This window comes from Papio anubis, chromosome 7 (assembly GCF_008728515.1).
Source record: "Papio anubis isolate 15944 chromosome 7, Panubis1.0, whole genome shotgun sequence".
In the NCBI taxonomy this organism is placed as follows: domain Eukaryota; kingdom Metazoa; phylum Chordata; class Mammalia; order Primates; family Cercopithecidae; genus Papio; species Papio anubis.
Genome location: NC_044982.1, coordinates 141,605,379 through 141,620,569, shown reverse-complemented (window position 1 = coordinate 141,620,569; position 15,191 = coordinate 141,605,379). Strand labels below are relative to the sequence as shown.

General features: G+C 44.5%; 2 protein-coding genes across 6 annotated transcripts in view; one reads left to right on the top strand and one right to left on the bottom strand.

Annotated features, from left to right (window-relative positions):
- SLC30A4 (solute carrier family 30 member 4) overlaps positions 1 to 11,768 on the bottom strand; it is a 52,258-nt gene extending 40,490 nt beyond the window's left edge. The window contains exons 1-2 of one of the 5 annotated variants that reach the window (XM_017960585.3): positions 11,672 to 11,768; positions 3,995 to 4,499 (exon numbers count right to left, since the gene is read on the bottom strand). In XM_017960585.3, coding sequence (XP_017816074.2) covers positions 3,995 to 4,385 — 391 coding nt within the window. In that variant the 5' untranslated portion in view covers positions 4,386 to 4,499; positions 11,672 to 11,768. Of the gene's footprint in view, positions 1 to 3,994; positions 4,500 to 4,637; positions 4,835 to 11,671 lie in introns of those variants that run through there. The other 4 variants (XM_021940531.2, XM_021940529.2, XM_021940530.2 and 1 more) reach the window with 4 other exon arrangements.
- Positions 11,020 to 15,191, top strand: part of LOC103885799 (putative Dresden prostate carcinoma protein 2) — a 36,700-nt gene continuing 32,528 nt past the window's right edge. Inside the window, exon 1 of the mRNA XM_021940532.2 lies at positions 11,020 to 12,257. Within this exon, the coding sequence (XP_021796224.2) occupies positions 12,255 to 12,257 (3 nt within the window). The 5' untranslated portion in view covers positions 11,020 to 12,254. The remainder of the gene's footprint in view (positions 12,258 to 15,191) is intronic.

The following is a 15,191-nucleotide window of genomic DNA, read 5'->3' as shown; positions in this document are numbered from 1 at the left end:
AAAAAAGGTAAATCTCATCTTGTTACTCTCCTGCTTAAAACCTTATCTGGTTTTCCACTGCACTTAAAATAAAAACTACACTCATTTAACATGGCCTACCAGGACCTGCCTGATCTCTTCCTCCTGCCTCTTTCCCTCATGGTTACACACTGAAACCAAACTGGCCTTCTTTCTAATTCCTTTTGAAGAATTGAAGGCTTTAGGACCTTGGTACATGCTGTTCTCTTCTCCTGGAAAACTCCTTCACTCTGTTTGGGTAACTCCTACTATTCGTTTTTTTGGCTTAAACGTACCTGGTCCATGCACAAACTATGTCCTACTGGTTACTACATCTTATTGTACCTTGTTCTTTTTCTTCCTAGCACTTAGGACCATCTAAATTTTAAATTTACTTAAGTGTTTAATGTTTGTCTCTTCCATTAGATTCTCCAGATAGTAGGGATCGTAATAGTTTTGTTCTGCATTGTATATTCAGAACATGTAGCACAGTGCCTGGCACATAGTGTAAGTACTCAAAATATACTTCCAAAGAGACGAAAAGAATGGACCTTGACCAAGGTCTCAAAGCAAGTTAAGTGGTAAAGCCAACCAAGTCTATCTCAGATCATTAAATTATTTCTTTTTTTTCCCTTCTTTTTGAGACAGAGTCTCACTCTGTCACCTGGGGTGGAGTACAGTAGCCAGATCTCTCAGTTCACTGCAACATCCGCCCCCTGGCCTCAACCGATCCTGCCACCTCAGCCCCGGAGGAGCTAGGACACAGACACACACCACCAGGTCAGGCTAAGTTTTTGTATTTTTTGGTAGAGAGGGGGTTTCATCATGTTGCCCAGGCGGTCTTGAACTCCTGAGCTCAAGGGATCCTCGGCCTCCCAAAGTGCTGGGATTACAGGCATAAGCCACCGCATCCAGCCAAATTGCCTCTTTTTTTATTACTCCGTATTTCCTATATGAGACACTTCCTATACCTGGCCAAACTGCTTCATTTTTAAAAATTATTTCATTTAATGTAGTCTCACTCTGTTGCCCAGGCTGGAGTGCAGTGGCATGATCTCAGCTCATTGTAACCTCTGCCTCCCGGGTCAAAGCGCTTTCCAGCTAATTTTTGTATTTTTAGTACAGACGGGGTTTCACCATGTTGGCCAGGCTGCTCTCGAACTCCTGACCTCAAGTGATCTGCCCGCCTCAGCCTCCCAAAAGTGTTAGGATTTCAGGTGTGAGCCACCGTGCCTGGCCAAATTGCTTCATTTTTTATTTCTCCATACTTCCTACATAAGATGCTTTATTTCTTTTTCTTTTTTTTTTTTGAGACAGAGTCCCATTCTGTCGCCCAGGCTGGAGTGCAGTGGTGCAATCTTGGCTCACTGCAACCTCCACCTCCCAGGTTCAAGCAATTCTTGTGTCTCAGCCTCCCCAGTAGCTGGTACTATGGGCACGCTGTGATGCCTGGCTAATTTTTTTGTGTTTTTAGTAGAGACGGGGTTTCACCATGTTGGCCAGGATGCTTTCCTCCTAACCTCAAGTGATCTGCCTGCCTCGAAGATGCTTTATTTATAAGCGCTTCGGACACACTTTAATAAATGCTGTATTGTATACAACTGAATTCCATATAACATTCTGAATAATATTGTTAATGCTTACCCTAAGTATTACTATCATTTCTGTATTGTTTAACAAAATATTTCCACATTTGAGAATAAAGTCAGTATTTGAAAGGAAATACTTATTGTGGCTTTCATAAAACAACATTTACCAAATAACAGATTTCAGAATTGAGAAGCCAAGACAATTATATCTTAATGATTTTTACTTAGGTGAAATAAACTCTGAATTATTAATCACTTTAAGGAGGGATGCTGTGATTAATGTTATTTTAACTTCAAATATTCAATGTTAACTTCAAAAATCATTAAACCTGAATGACTTGATATTCTAGTTGTGTTAGTTTGGGCAAGTCACCGAATCTTAGTCTGCTGAGACCATGGTGTTTCATCTGGGGCACAGTTTCACTCGTCTTTTAATTTCTTTACAGCTTAAGCATTTATAATTATCTAACAGAATAAAAATTAACTAATTCAACAAGCTTATTGAGTATCTACTTTGTGCCAGTCACTGTTCTAGGTGCTAGGAATTCAGCCTATATTTCAGTGGAAACAGACAGGTAACATTAAATGAGTAAATAAATAAGATATCTCAGATGCTGAGGACTTTGAAAGTTGAAGAGGGAACAGGGGACAAAAGGGATTTACTTTAGTCAGTCAGAAAAGGTCTCTCAAAGGTGTTTTTTTGTTTGTTTTTCATTTTTGGTTTTTTTTTTTTTGAGACAGAGTCTTATTCTGTTGCCCATGCTCGACTCACCACAACTTCCGCCTCCCAGGTTCAAGCGATTCTCCTGCTTTAGCCTCCCAAGTAGCTGGGATTACCGGTGCCCGCCACCACGTCCAGCTAATTTTTGTATTTTTTTTTTTTAGTAGAGACAAAGTTTTACCATGTTGGCCAGGGTGGTCTCAAACTCCTGACCTCAGGTGATCCACCTACCTCGGCCTCCCAAAGTGCTGGGATTAAAGGCGTGAGCCACCGCACTCAGCTGGGGTGTCTTTTTAAATAGGACAAGAATGAGAAGAAACTGGCCAAGAAAAGATTTGGGAAAGGCAGTCTATGTAAAGCAGTGTTTTTCAAACTAAGGCCCTGACCTACTGCAGTGGACACATGAAATCCATTTAGTGAGCTGGGACCACAATTGAAAAACTGTTTGTATACATCACACGAAGGAAAACTTTTGTTTCAGTTATAAGTATATTATACACATGTGACCTGTGTGTATTCTCATACATATGAAAGCATGCATGCCTAAATGAGTCACAATATGAAGTGTATTTCTTACTCTAGTGAGGTCAAAAAATGCTTGAAAGCCACTGAGATAAAAGGACCAGCCACTCTGAACGCCTTAGAGGCAAAAAGAGCTTTGGAGTTGGAGGAGGAAAAAGAAGACCAGCATGGCTGAAGTGAGCCCTGGGGAGGAGTGTTATGAAAGGAGGTAGGAAATGCATGTAATTTTTCCTATATAGAACCCTACAGTCAAGCATCTTAAATCTGGACTCCCACCTGTTTTTGTCATGGTTCATCATTAAGAGATAACATGTGAGAATCATCTCCCTGCTTTAATGTCACTTTGTAAACTGTTACTGAAAAGTTAGTAGTTACACCGATGTGACTGAAAATAACCTCTAAATTAAGAATGTATCTTATATTGAGAACGGATTGTTCGTATAATTAAAAAATGAACAAGAAAACAGGCTCATAGAAATCTTGCGGAGTTCTCTGGTTCATTTCAGGCCCTCCTTATAATGTAAAATTTTCATGTTAGTTGGTAATTAATTTTACAAATCTCTTGGCTATAAATACAAAAAGAAACAGCATAAAAGAAACCACTTAGGTCAAATGTAGAGGGAAAAAATGCTGGGACTGTAGATATGGCTCTTCCACTAACTCCCTGAGTGACCCTCACGACTTATTTCACCGGTTTGAGCCCTGGAAACCCTTACATGTTTAAAAAACAAAACAAAACAAAAAAAAAAACAGGAGGTGAAGTAGGTGTTCAGTAAGGTCCCTTCATACTGTAAAATTCAATGATCCTAAGTAATTTACGATCATTTACTATTTTAAACGTTGCAAAAATTAACCTGGTATTTTACCAGAACTTTGTAAAAAGAGGAAGTTACACGACATACAATGAAGATAACGTCCTTAACTTTACGGTAGATGACAGTGTTTGAAGAACTAGAAGATAAAGTCAAAGTGATCTCGGGGAGTTTATGTTGTACTTAGATTGAGCTGCACTTTGGAACCGTGTGGCCTTTTCACATGAGATCAGTGTCTCGATAAATACAAACTTCCTGAAAAGATGGGTTAAACCTCAAAGCCTGTGTAACTACAGCTTGACAAAGACTCTCGAGGAAAGGTAAACGGAAAGTGAGTTGGCAACACAACTCACCTACAAGTTCTCCAATCATGAAAAGCAAGTAAAGAACGGCAGCAATGGTCAACCTGGTCTTCACCTTTCTCTGCTTCAGTATCTCTCTCTGTTTGCTGCAGTTGTCACAGGAGTCCACCTTCAAACTCAGCTGACTGTTGGTCAAAGGTAAGTCTTGGTCCAGTAAGGAATCATCGTCGGCCTGGAGGGTCGGGTGCGCCCCGTTAAGAGGCCTTTCCGGGGCTTCGGAACCGTCATCGGCCACCACAACTCGAAGTTTGTTGAATCGAGAAAGCCCCTCGTTCCCCACCTCATCCGAGAAGTCAAAGGCGCTGGTGTCATTTAAAAACAGCGGCGCATCATCTTTCCTGAGCAGAGATTTGAGGCGCTTCCACGCGCCAGAGCCGGCCATGGCAGAGGCTGAGCGGCCGCGGTGCGGAACGGCTTGGGGGAGGCGGACGGCCGGCGGCGCCTACTTCACCGGAGCGCCAGTTCTCGAGGGCAGTGCCGCGCGTCCCTCCCCATCCTGTGGAAAACGAAACACGTTATAAATTAAAGGCGCCCAACCCCGTCCTCAAGTTCCGAAGCCACTGGCGGCGGGTCGCAGGGCCGGCCCCGAGGCTCCGCCAGGGCTCCGCGAGGGGGCGGCACATCTATTTAATACCTGGGGCGCTGCCGCGGGGCCGCAGCTCATCTCCCCGCCCCCAGCCGGCTCAGCGAGGCCGGCTCGCGCTGCTCCACCCGGGGCAGCGGGAGAGGCGGATAGTGCTCGCGTCCGCCGCGCCGGCCGCTGGAGGCTGGCTCCCAGGTCTGACAGGTTCGGGGCCGGACGCCCACAGCCGCCGCCTCTCCGCGCCCTGCGCGAGGCCACGCGCGTGCGCCGGGCGAGGCGCGCGAGGGAGGGGTCGGCGCCAGGACACGCAGGCCTGGCGCGCAGGGCTGGGGCGCCCGCGAGGGGCGGGGGCGCGCGGCCCGACCCGACCCGCCCCTCGCCCCGAGGCTGGCTTGGGGGACCCCGCGCCGCCTCCGCCCAGGGATCACTCACTGGCGAACCAAGGGGACTCCGGACGGCCCTTTCCACCTCCCCAGGCTGGGAGGCAAGTGCGGTCGGAGGGTCACGCCGGGGGCTGGGCGTTGCTGCTAGGAGTTCCCTTCACCAAAAGTGGGTCTCAGGATTCTTGGGTCGGGATCTGGGTTGCGGGTGCTTGGCAGAAGACAAACCCAGCACTTTTCTTGCTAACTGGAAAGGCAAGCAGCTTTTCTCTCCTCGAATTGCTTGTCTCTGGCAAATTGGCAACATGTGCTGCAGTCAACTGGAGAGGGCAAGGCTGTCGTCAGCAGTTCTGTGTCCTACTGTTTTTCAGCAAATATGTATTGTCCTCTTTGTGCTCTCTGCCATGTTCCTTTTTCCTTCAGGGTATTTACGATATGGACTAAACCCAAGCACAGAAAATCTAGTACAGGCATACCTCGGAGATATTGCGAATCTGGTTCCAGACCACCGCAATATGGCAATAAAGTGAGGTGTCACAAATGTTTCATGTCCCAGTGCAAATACAATCATATATATAATGTAGTCTATTAAGTGTGTTATGTCTAAAACAATGGGCGTACCTTAATTTAAAATATTGGGAGAGAGGGAGGAAAAAGTATATGTACTTTGGTTAATTGCTCTGAGGAAGGAGGGTCGCTTGAGCCCAGAAGTTGGAGATTACAGTGAGCTATGATTGTGCCTCTGCACCCCAGCCTGGCGACAGAGTGAGACCCTGTCTCTAAAAATAAACGAGTAAATAAAATACATGACTGCTAAAAAATGCTAACAATCGGCTGGGCGTGGTGGCTCATGCCTGTAATCCCGACCCTTTGGGAGGCTGAGGCAGGCACATCACCTGAGGTCAGGAGTTCAAGACCAGCCTGACCAACGTGGAGAAACCCCGTCTCTACTAAAAATACAAAATTAGCCGGGAGTGGTGGTGCATGCCTGTAATCCCAGCTACTAGGGAGGCTGAAGCAAAAGAATCGCTTGAACCCGGGTGGCGAAGGTTGTGGTGAGCCGAGATTGCGCCATTGCACTCCAGTCTGGGCAACAAGAGCAAAACTCCGTCTAAAAAAAAAAAAAAAAAAAAAATGTGCTAGCAATCATCTAGGCCTTTAGCAAGTCATTTTCTTTTCTAGTGGAGGGTCTTTGCTCCATGTTGATGGCTGCTGACCGATATGGATGGTGGCTGCTGAAGGTTGGGATGGCTGTGGCAATTGCTTATAATAAGACAACAATGACATTTGCTACATCTGTTGACTCTTGTTTTCATGAAAGAGTTCCTGATGGCGTGTGATGCTAGTTAATAATATTTCACCCACAGTGGACCTTTCAAAATTGGAGTCAATCCAGTTTTCTCAAACCCTGTCTCTGCTTTATCAACTAAGTTTATGGAATATTCAAATCCTTTGTTGCCGTTTCAACAGTGTTCACAGCATCTTCACAAGGAGTAGATTCTATCTCAAGAAACCACTCTCTTTGCTTATCTATAAGAAGTAGCTCCTCATCTGTTCAAATTTTATGAGATTGCAGCAATTCAGTCACATCTTCAGGTTCCACTTCTAGTTCTCTTGCTATTTCCACCACATCTACAGTTACATCCTCCATTGAAGTCTTGAATCCCTCAAAATCATCCATTAGGGTTAGAATCCACTTCTTGCAAAATCCTGTTGATGTTGATATTTTGACCTCCCATGAATCACGAATGTTCTTAATGGCATCTGGAATGCTGAATCCTTTCCAGAAGTTTTTCAATTTACCTAGGTCCATCAGAGGAATCAATGGCAGCTATAGCCTTATGAAAGGTATTTCTTCTTCATTTATTTTTTTTTTGAGATGGAGTTTCACGGTCGTTGCCCAGGCTGGAGTGCAATGGTGCAATCTCAGCTCACCGCAACCTCTGCCTCCCGGGTTCAAACGATTCTCCTGCCCCAGCCTCCCAAGTAGCTGGGACTACAGGCATGTGCCACCACACCTGGCTAATTTCATTTTTTTTTTTTTTTTGAGACGGAGTCTGGCTCTGTCGCCCAGGCTGGAGTGCGGTGGCGCAATCTCGGCTCACTGCAAGCTCCGCCTCCCGGGTTCACACCATTCTCCTGCCTCAGCCTCCTGAGTAGCTGGGACTACGGGCGCCGCCACCATGCCTGGCTAATTTTCTGTATTTTTAGTAGAGACGGGGTTTCACTGTGTTAGCCAGGATGGTCTCGATCGCCTGACCTCGTGATCCACCCGCCTCGGCCTCCCAAAGTGCTGGGATTACAGGCGTGAGCCACCGCGCCCGGCCGGCATTTTTAGTAGAGACTGGGTTTCACCATGTTGGCTAGACTAGTCCCGAACCGCCGACCTCAGGTGGTCCGCCTGTGTTGGCCTTCCAAAGTGCTGGGATTACAAGCGTGAGCCATTGCGCCAGATGAGCTATAGAGCACAGGTAGAGTAGATTTAGAATAATTCTTAAGGGCCCTAGAATTTTCAGAATGGTAAATGAGCACTGGCCTTAACTTAAAGCTATGGGCTGCATTAGCCTCTAACAAGAGAGTAAGATTGAAAAACTTCTGGAAAGGATTCAGCATTCCAGATGCCATTAAGAGTAGGATTGTCCTTTTGAAAGTCTGAAGCCAGGCATCAACTTCTCTCTAACTATGAAAGCCCTAGGTGGAATCTTCTTCCAATAGAAGGCTGTTTCCCCTGTATTGAAAATCTGTTGTTTAGTGTAGTCACCTTTAATGATTGTAGCTACACCTTGTGGACAGCTTGTTGCAGTTTCTCCATCAGCATTTGCTGCTGCTGCTTGCACTTTTATGTTATGGAAATCACTTTTTTCCTTAAACCTCATGAACCAACCTCTGCTAGCTTCAAACTTTTCTTTTTTTGTTAAAAAAAATTATTTTATTTATTTATTTTTAAATAGAGACAGGGTCTTACTATGTTGCCCAGGCTGGTCTGGACATTTCTACTTTCCTTCAAGAACTTTTCCATTTCCCAGAGTCAAGCGATAAAAGTTTAAAACAAACAAACCCGAACAATCAAAAAGAACTTTTCATTTGCATTTACAACTTGGGTAAGAAAAGGCATAGCGCAGGCGTGGTGACTGACACCTGTAATCCCAACACTTTGGGAGTGGCCAGGCGGATCACCTGAGGTCAGGAGTTCAAGACCAGCCTGGTCAACATGGTGAAACCCTGTCTCTACTAAAAATACAAAAATTAGCTGGGTGTGGTGGCACATGCCGAGTAGCTCCCAGCTGCTCAGGAGGCTGAGGCAGGAGAATCACTTGAACCCGGGAAGTGGAGGTTGCAGTGAGCCTCATACTATTACACTCCAGCCTGGACAACAGAGCAAGACTCCGTCTTGAGAGAAAAAAAAAAAGAAAAGGCATAGCTTTCAGCCTATTTCAACTTTCTTTCTTTTTTCTTTCCTTCCTTCCCTTCCCTTCCTCCCTTCCTTCCTTCCTTCCTCCCTTCCCTCCCTCCCTCCCTCCCTTCCTTCCTTTTTGGAGTGCAGAGGCACAATCATGGCTCACTAAAGCCTCTACTGCCTGGGCTCAGGCAATTCTCCCACCTCAGCCTCCCAGGGTGTTAGGATTATAGGCGTGAGCCACCATGCCCATCCCTGTCTCAGCTTTCCATATGCCTATCTCACTATGGTTAATAATTTCAAACTTTTGATTTAAAGTGAGAGATATACAACTCTTCCTTTCACTTAAACACTTAGAGGTCATTGTAGGGTTTTTAACTGGCCCAATGTTAATATTGTGTCTCAGGGAATAGGGAGGGCCAAGGATAGGCAGAGTGAAGGGGGACGGCTGGTCAATGGAGCAGTCAGAACACATACAACATGTATCAGTTAAGTTTGTCATCTTATATGGACAAGGTTCGTGATGCCCACAAATAATTACAATAGTAATATCAAAGATCACTGATCACAGATCACCATATCAGATATAATAATAATGACAAGGTTTGAAATATTAAGAGAATTACCAAAATGTGACACAGAGACATGAAGTGAGCCCAGGTTATTGGAAAATGATGGTGACAGACTCGCTTGACACAGGGTTGCCATAAACCTTCAATTTGCAAAACTGGCAATATCTGAGAAGTGCGAGAAAGTGAAGCACAGTAAAACAAGGTATGCCTGTAGAGATGTCCTTTGGCTTTTGGATCTGTTTAACGAAAACAAAAAACAACAAGATGCGGTAACTCACACCTGTAATCTCAACACTTTGGGAAGCCAAGGGGAGAGGATCTCTTGAGGTCAGAACTTCAGGACCAGCATGGGCAACATATTGAGACCCCATCTCTCCAAAAATTTTTTTAAAAGCCTCCAAGGAATTGGCAGTTGCAGTGAGCTATGATTGTGCCACTGTACTCCAGCCTGGGTAATAGAGTGAGACCCCATCTTTAAAACCAAAACGAAACAAAACCAAAAAAAGAGGAAGAAGAAATAATTGCGTTTTTTTTTGTTTTTTGCTTTTTTGAGACAGGGTCTCGTTCTGTTGTCAAGGCTGGAGTGCAGCGGTACGATCTCAGCTCACTGCAGCCTTGACCTCCTGGGCTCAATCTATCCTCCTGCCTCAGCCTTTTGACTAGCTGGGACCATAGGCGCTTGTCGTCATGCCCGGCTAATTTTTGTATTTTTTTCCTTGTAGAGATAGTGTTTTGCCATGTTGCCCAGGCTGGCCTTGAACTCCTGGGCTCAAGTGATCCTCCTGCCTCAATCTCCCTAAGTGCTGGGATTACAGGTGTGAGCCACCACGCCCAGCCAATATTTAAATTCTGAGTAGTAGCTTCTGAGTTAAATCTAAATTATAATGTCACAATGGAATGGCAATATGCACCCCTAGCAAAGTCTTAAGAGTTTTTTTGTTTGGTTGGGGTTTTTTTTTTTTTTTTTTTTTTTTTTGAGACAGGATCTTGCTCTGTCACCCAAGCTGGAGTGCAGTAGTGTGATCTTGGCTCACTGCAACCTCTGCCTACCTGGTTCAAACAATTCTCATGCCTCAGCCACCCAAGTAACTGTGATTACAGGCAAGCACCACCATGCCTGGCTAATTTTTTTATTATTTATTTATTTATTAATTATTATTTTTTGAGACGGAGTTTTGCTCTTGTTGCCCAGGTTGGAGTGCAGTGGTGCGATCTCTGCTCACTGCAACCTCTGCCTCCAGGGTTCAAGCAATTCTCCTGCCTCAGCCTCCTGGGTACCTGAGATTACAGGCGCCTGCCAGCACCCCCAGCTAATTTTTTGTATTTTTAGTAGCGATAGTATTTCATCATATTGGCCAGGCTGGTCTCAAACTCCTGACTTCAGGTGAACCACACGCCTCGGCCTCCCAATGTGCTGGGATTACAGGCGTGAGCCACTGCGCCCAGCATAATTATTCTATTTTTAGTAGAGACGAGGTTTCACTATGTTGGCCAGGCCGATCTCAAACTCCTGGCCTCAAGTGACCCACCCACTTCAGCCTCCCAAAGTGCTGGGATTACAGGCATGAGCTACCACGCCTGACTGTTTTAGAGATTCTTAATCTAGATTTTCTGAGTGGGTTTTAGGGAGTTTGGGAGGCCTTAAACTTATGTGCAAAATTTTGTGGACATGTATATTTTCTGGAATAAGTCTTTTAGCTTTCATCATATTCTCAAATTGGATTGAGTCAAATTAGGTTAAAAACAATAACATTGTCAGGAGAGCTCATCTTAAAGGTCGAGCCCCTAGCTTCTACTTGAGTTGAATTGTAGGGCAAACTCCTATTTATCCAGCGTTTTTTTTTTTTTTTTTTTTAAAGACGGACTCTGGCTCTGTCGCCCAGGCTGGAGTGCAGTGTCGTGGCCTCGGCTCACTGCAAGCTCCGCCTCCCGGGTTCACGCCATTCTCCTGCCTCAGCCTCCCCAGCAGCTGGGACTATAGGCGCACACCGCCATGCCCGGCTAATTTTTTGTATTTTTAGTAGAGACGGGGTTTCACCATGTTAGCCAGGATGGTCTCGATCTCCTGACGTCGTGATCCGCCCACCTCGGCCTCCCACAGTGCTGGGATTACAGGCATGAGCCACCGCACCCAGCCATCCAGCGTTTATGAATGTTGTATTTTTATAACAGTCCACATGTATTACCAAATTTCAAGTCACAAGAAATACAATAAAAAGTCACATGAAACATCATTTTCCTCTGAAGATTGAAATGGCACTTTAGAATCTTGTATGCCTCAGATGCAAGAAATAAACTCCTTTAAATATGACTCCTCGGATTTAAATGCCCACCATATTTCTACAGAGCTGCAGCCATGGGAATCAAGGTAGGAAACCTAGATCAGAGATTCCATGTTCCCTAGACCAGGAAGGGAAAACTATTTCCCGGTTAACCAGGGCACTCTGGTAATAATCAGCTGAAAGGAGAAATCTTACTGGGAGTTGCTTTCCTAACTCCAAGTATTTTAATCCACCGGGTTTGGGAGTAGGTTTTTTTGTAGTTGTTTTGAATTTCACTTTGTTATACTGTCTGAAATTCTAATGAGAGATACAAATTAATAAAGAAAGTATTTTAGGAGTGTAGGATCATTTTCTCTTGAGTATAAATCCTTCAAAGAAGATTCCATTAAAGGAAAGTGGATAGATGTTTTTAAGAAAAGTTAAGGCAAGAGCATGGATTGTTTGGGGTACTTACAGCAAGCTTTGTTGAATAGGCCTGCAGTTCTGCATCCCAGTTTGTTTTTATTATTTTTCTCACTGGGTACCTGGAGAAAGTGATGGGAGGACAACAGAAACTCTATATGGTGATTTTAAAGTATATCCACAAATTCTGTGATACTCTATCCATCAAGAGGTGGAGCTTAATTTCCTTCCTATTGAGCGTGGACTGCACTAAATGAGTTGCATGTGTCCTATAATGAATATGGCAGAAGTGACTCTGTGTGACTTATAAGACTAGGTCATAAAAGGTATTGCAGCTGCCTCCTTATCCTCACACTGGGATCACTTGCACTAGGAGGAGCCAGCTACTGTGTCATGAGGAACTCACGCAGCCCTGTGGAAAGGCCTGTATGATGAGGAACTGAGGCCTCTTGCCAACAGCCGTGTGAGTGAACCATTTTGGAAGTGGACCTTCCAGTCCCAGCTAAGCCTTCAGATAACTATAGACTGTGCAGTGCTAACTAAAACCTCGAGAGATCCGGAGCCAGAGCCACCCAGCTAAGCCATTTGCAGATGACCCACAGAGACTGCCTGAGATAAGAAATGTTTGTTTTAAGATGGTAAGTTTTGAGATACTTCGTTACACAGCAATAGATAACTAATATGTTACGTATCAATTTTCCTCTGTACCAGGAAAGACACTTTTCTTATTCCTTTATCACATGGGCTCTTGTTCCTCAGCCTGTCCTCAGACTAGTGGCATGATTCTATCATTGAGCTTCAAAATGGGCTAAATACATAGACTTCTGCAAATAGGCTTGGAATGTAACTGCAATTTGCAACCTTATTTCTACGCACTCAGAATTTTTAACAATAGACAAATGAACTTTTGAAACAGTGCCCACTTATAATCTCGGTACTGCCTGCAATTCTGTTTGCTAGCTATTGCTCAGTAGGTCATTCTTTTTTGAGACTTCATATGGTTTTCTAGTCTGAAAAATTTATTTATTTTTTATTTTAGTGAGACAGGTCTTACTATGTTGCCTAGGCTGGTCTTGAACTCGTGGGCTGAAGCGATCCTCCTGTCTCAGCCTCCCAAGTGTTGGGATTACAGGTGCGAACCACCAAGCCCAGCCTGAATAACTTCTTTGCATGTCAGATGGAAAAGGTTGCCAGCCATTTAGCTAGTCTCTCAACCAGGCAACTCATAATATGCAGATTTAGGCAACAGCAGAAGCCTGTCAACTGAATTGCAAAACACATACCTTGGGACAGTTGAATGGGATGGACACAAAATTTCCTATGTCAAAATTTGTTTTCTGGTTCACATATCTCTTGAAAAAAATGGCTGGTTGTTGTGGCTCACGCCTGTAATGCCAGCACTTTGGGAGGCTGAGGTGGGCAGATCACCTGAGGTCAGGAGTTCGAGACCAGCCTGGCCAACGTAGTGAAAACCCAGTCTCTACTAAAAATACAAATTAGGGCTAGGTGTGGTGGCTCACGCGTGTAATCCCAACACTTTGGAAGGCTGAGGCAGGCAGATCACGAGGTCAGGAGTTCGAGACCAGCCTGACCAACATGGTGAAACCCCTATCTCTACTAAAATACAAAAATTATCAGGGCATGGTAGTGCATGCCTGTAATCCCAGCTACTCAAGAGGCTGAGGCAGGAGAATTGCTTGAACCCGGGAGGCGGAGGTCGCAGTGAGCCGAGATCATGCCACTACACTCTGGCCTGGACAACAGAGGGAGACTCCCTCTCAAAAAAAAAGAAAAGAAAATTAGCCGGCTGTGGTGGCGGGTGCCTGTAATCCCAGCTACTTGGGAGGCTGAGGTAGGACAATCTCTCGAACCTGGGAGGCGGAGGTTGCAGTGAGCTGAGATTGTGCCATTGTACTCCAGCCTGGGTGACAGAACAAGACTCCGTCTCATTAAAACAAACAAACAAACAAAAAACCTACTGAAAATAATATCATAGCTAGGATACTTAAGGCTTGTGTGCCAGGTACTATGAGGGCACCTGACTTACATTAACTAATTTAATCATTACCACATCACTGTGATGAAGGTAGTGATTGAAAGCATGGGTCTTGGAGTCAGACAAATTGTGTTTGAGTCCTGGCCTCACCACTTATAGTTGTATGGTCTCTGGCAAACTATTTAATCTCTTTTTGCTTCAATTTTCTTACATATAAAACGGATATAATAGTACCCACTTCACAAGGGTTGTAGTATGGATTAAATAAGATAATGCCAGTAAAGCATGTAAAACTTAGCATACATAATTCCTAGCACACAGTACATGTTCAATCAATGCCAGCTATTATTATTTTTATTTTTATTTTCCTTTTTTTTTTTTTTACTTTTGACACAGCCTCAGGAGGTCCTGAGGACATGTGCCCCAAGCTATTATTTTTTTATGTAGATGAAGACATAGAGTCTCAGGGAGGTTAAGTATCTTGGTCAGGATCATGCAATTAGCAAATAGAGCAAGAACTCAATTTGGATCAGCTTTGTTTCTGAGCTCAATCTCTTAACCATTACCCCACACTATCTGCTCAGTTTCTTTCTGCCCAAAGTGGAATGATCTACAGAAAAGCATCTAGGCTCTGAAGCATGTCAGGAGAGATGCCTGTTTCGCATATCAATGATTTTTCAGAACCTTGAGACTTCAGTATCATCCTGTGAAATCCCCATTGAAAATCAGCAAAAAGAGGCCGGGCGCGGTGGCTCAAGCCTGTAATCCCAGCACTTTGGGAGGCCGAGACGGGCGGATCACGAGGTCAGGAGATCGAGACCATCCTGGCGAACACGGTGAAACCCCGTGTCTATTAAAAAATACAAAAAACTAGCCGGGCGTGGTGGCAGGCGCCTGTAGTCCCAGCTGCTCGGGAGGCTGAGGCAGGAGAATGGCGAAACCCGGGAGGCGGAGCTTGCAGTGAGCTTTGAGATCCGCCACTGCACTCCAGCCTGGGCATAGAGCGAGACCTGCTCCCCAAAAAAAAAAAAAAAAAAAAAAAAAGAAAATCAGCAAAAGAAAGTGGAAAAATTTTTTTAAATTGAAATATGGGAGAAGGTGCTCCTTGGTTGAGGTTCAAATTCTGCATATTCCCCATCCCGAGAATGCATCTCTATTGGAGTATGTGGCCGTAGGAGGTTCCCATAGATGTTTTAGAATGTGTCCCCTTATCTTCTTCAGGAGGGGATGAAAGCTGTTGAATGCATGGAACAAGGATTAGTGATGTGATACACAACTACAGTGAGTGTAATTGTTTATTCCTTCTATGAGTTGTTACCAGAAAGGAGTCCTGATCCAGACCCCAAGAGAGGGTTCTTGGATCTCGTACAAGAAAGAATTTGAGACAAGTTCGTAAAGTGAAAGCAAGTTTATTAAGAAAGTAAAGGGATAAAGCAAGGTGACTCCATAGGCAAAGCAGCCCTGAGGGCTGCTGGTTGCCCATTTTTATGGTTATGTCTTGATTATATGCTAAACAAGGGCTGGATTATTCATGCCTCCCCTTTTTATTATTTATTATTTTTTAGACAGAGTCTCA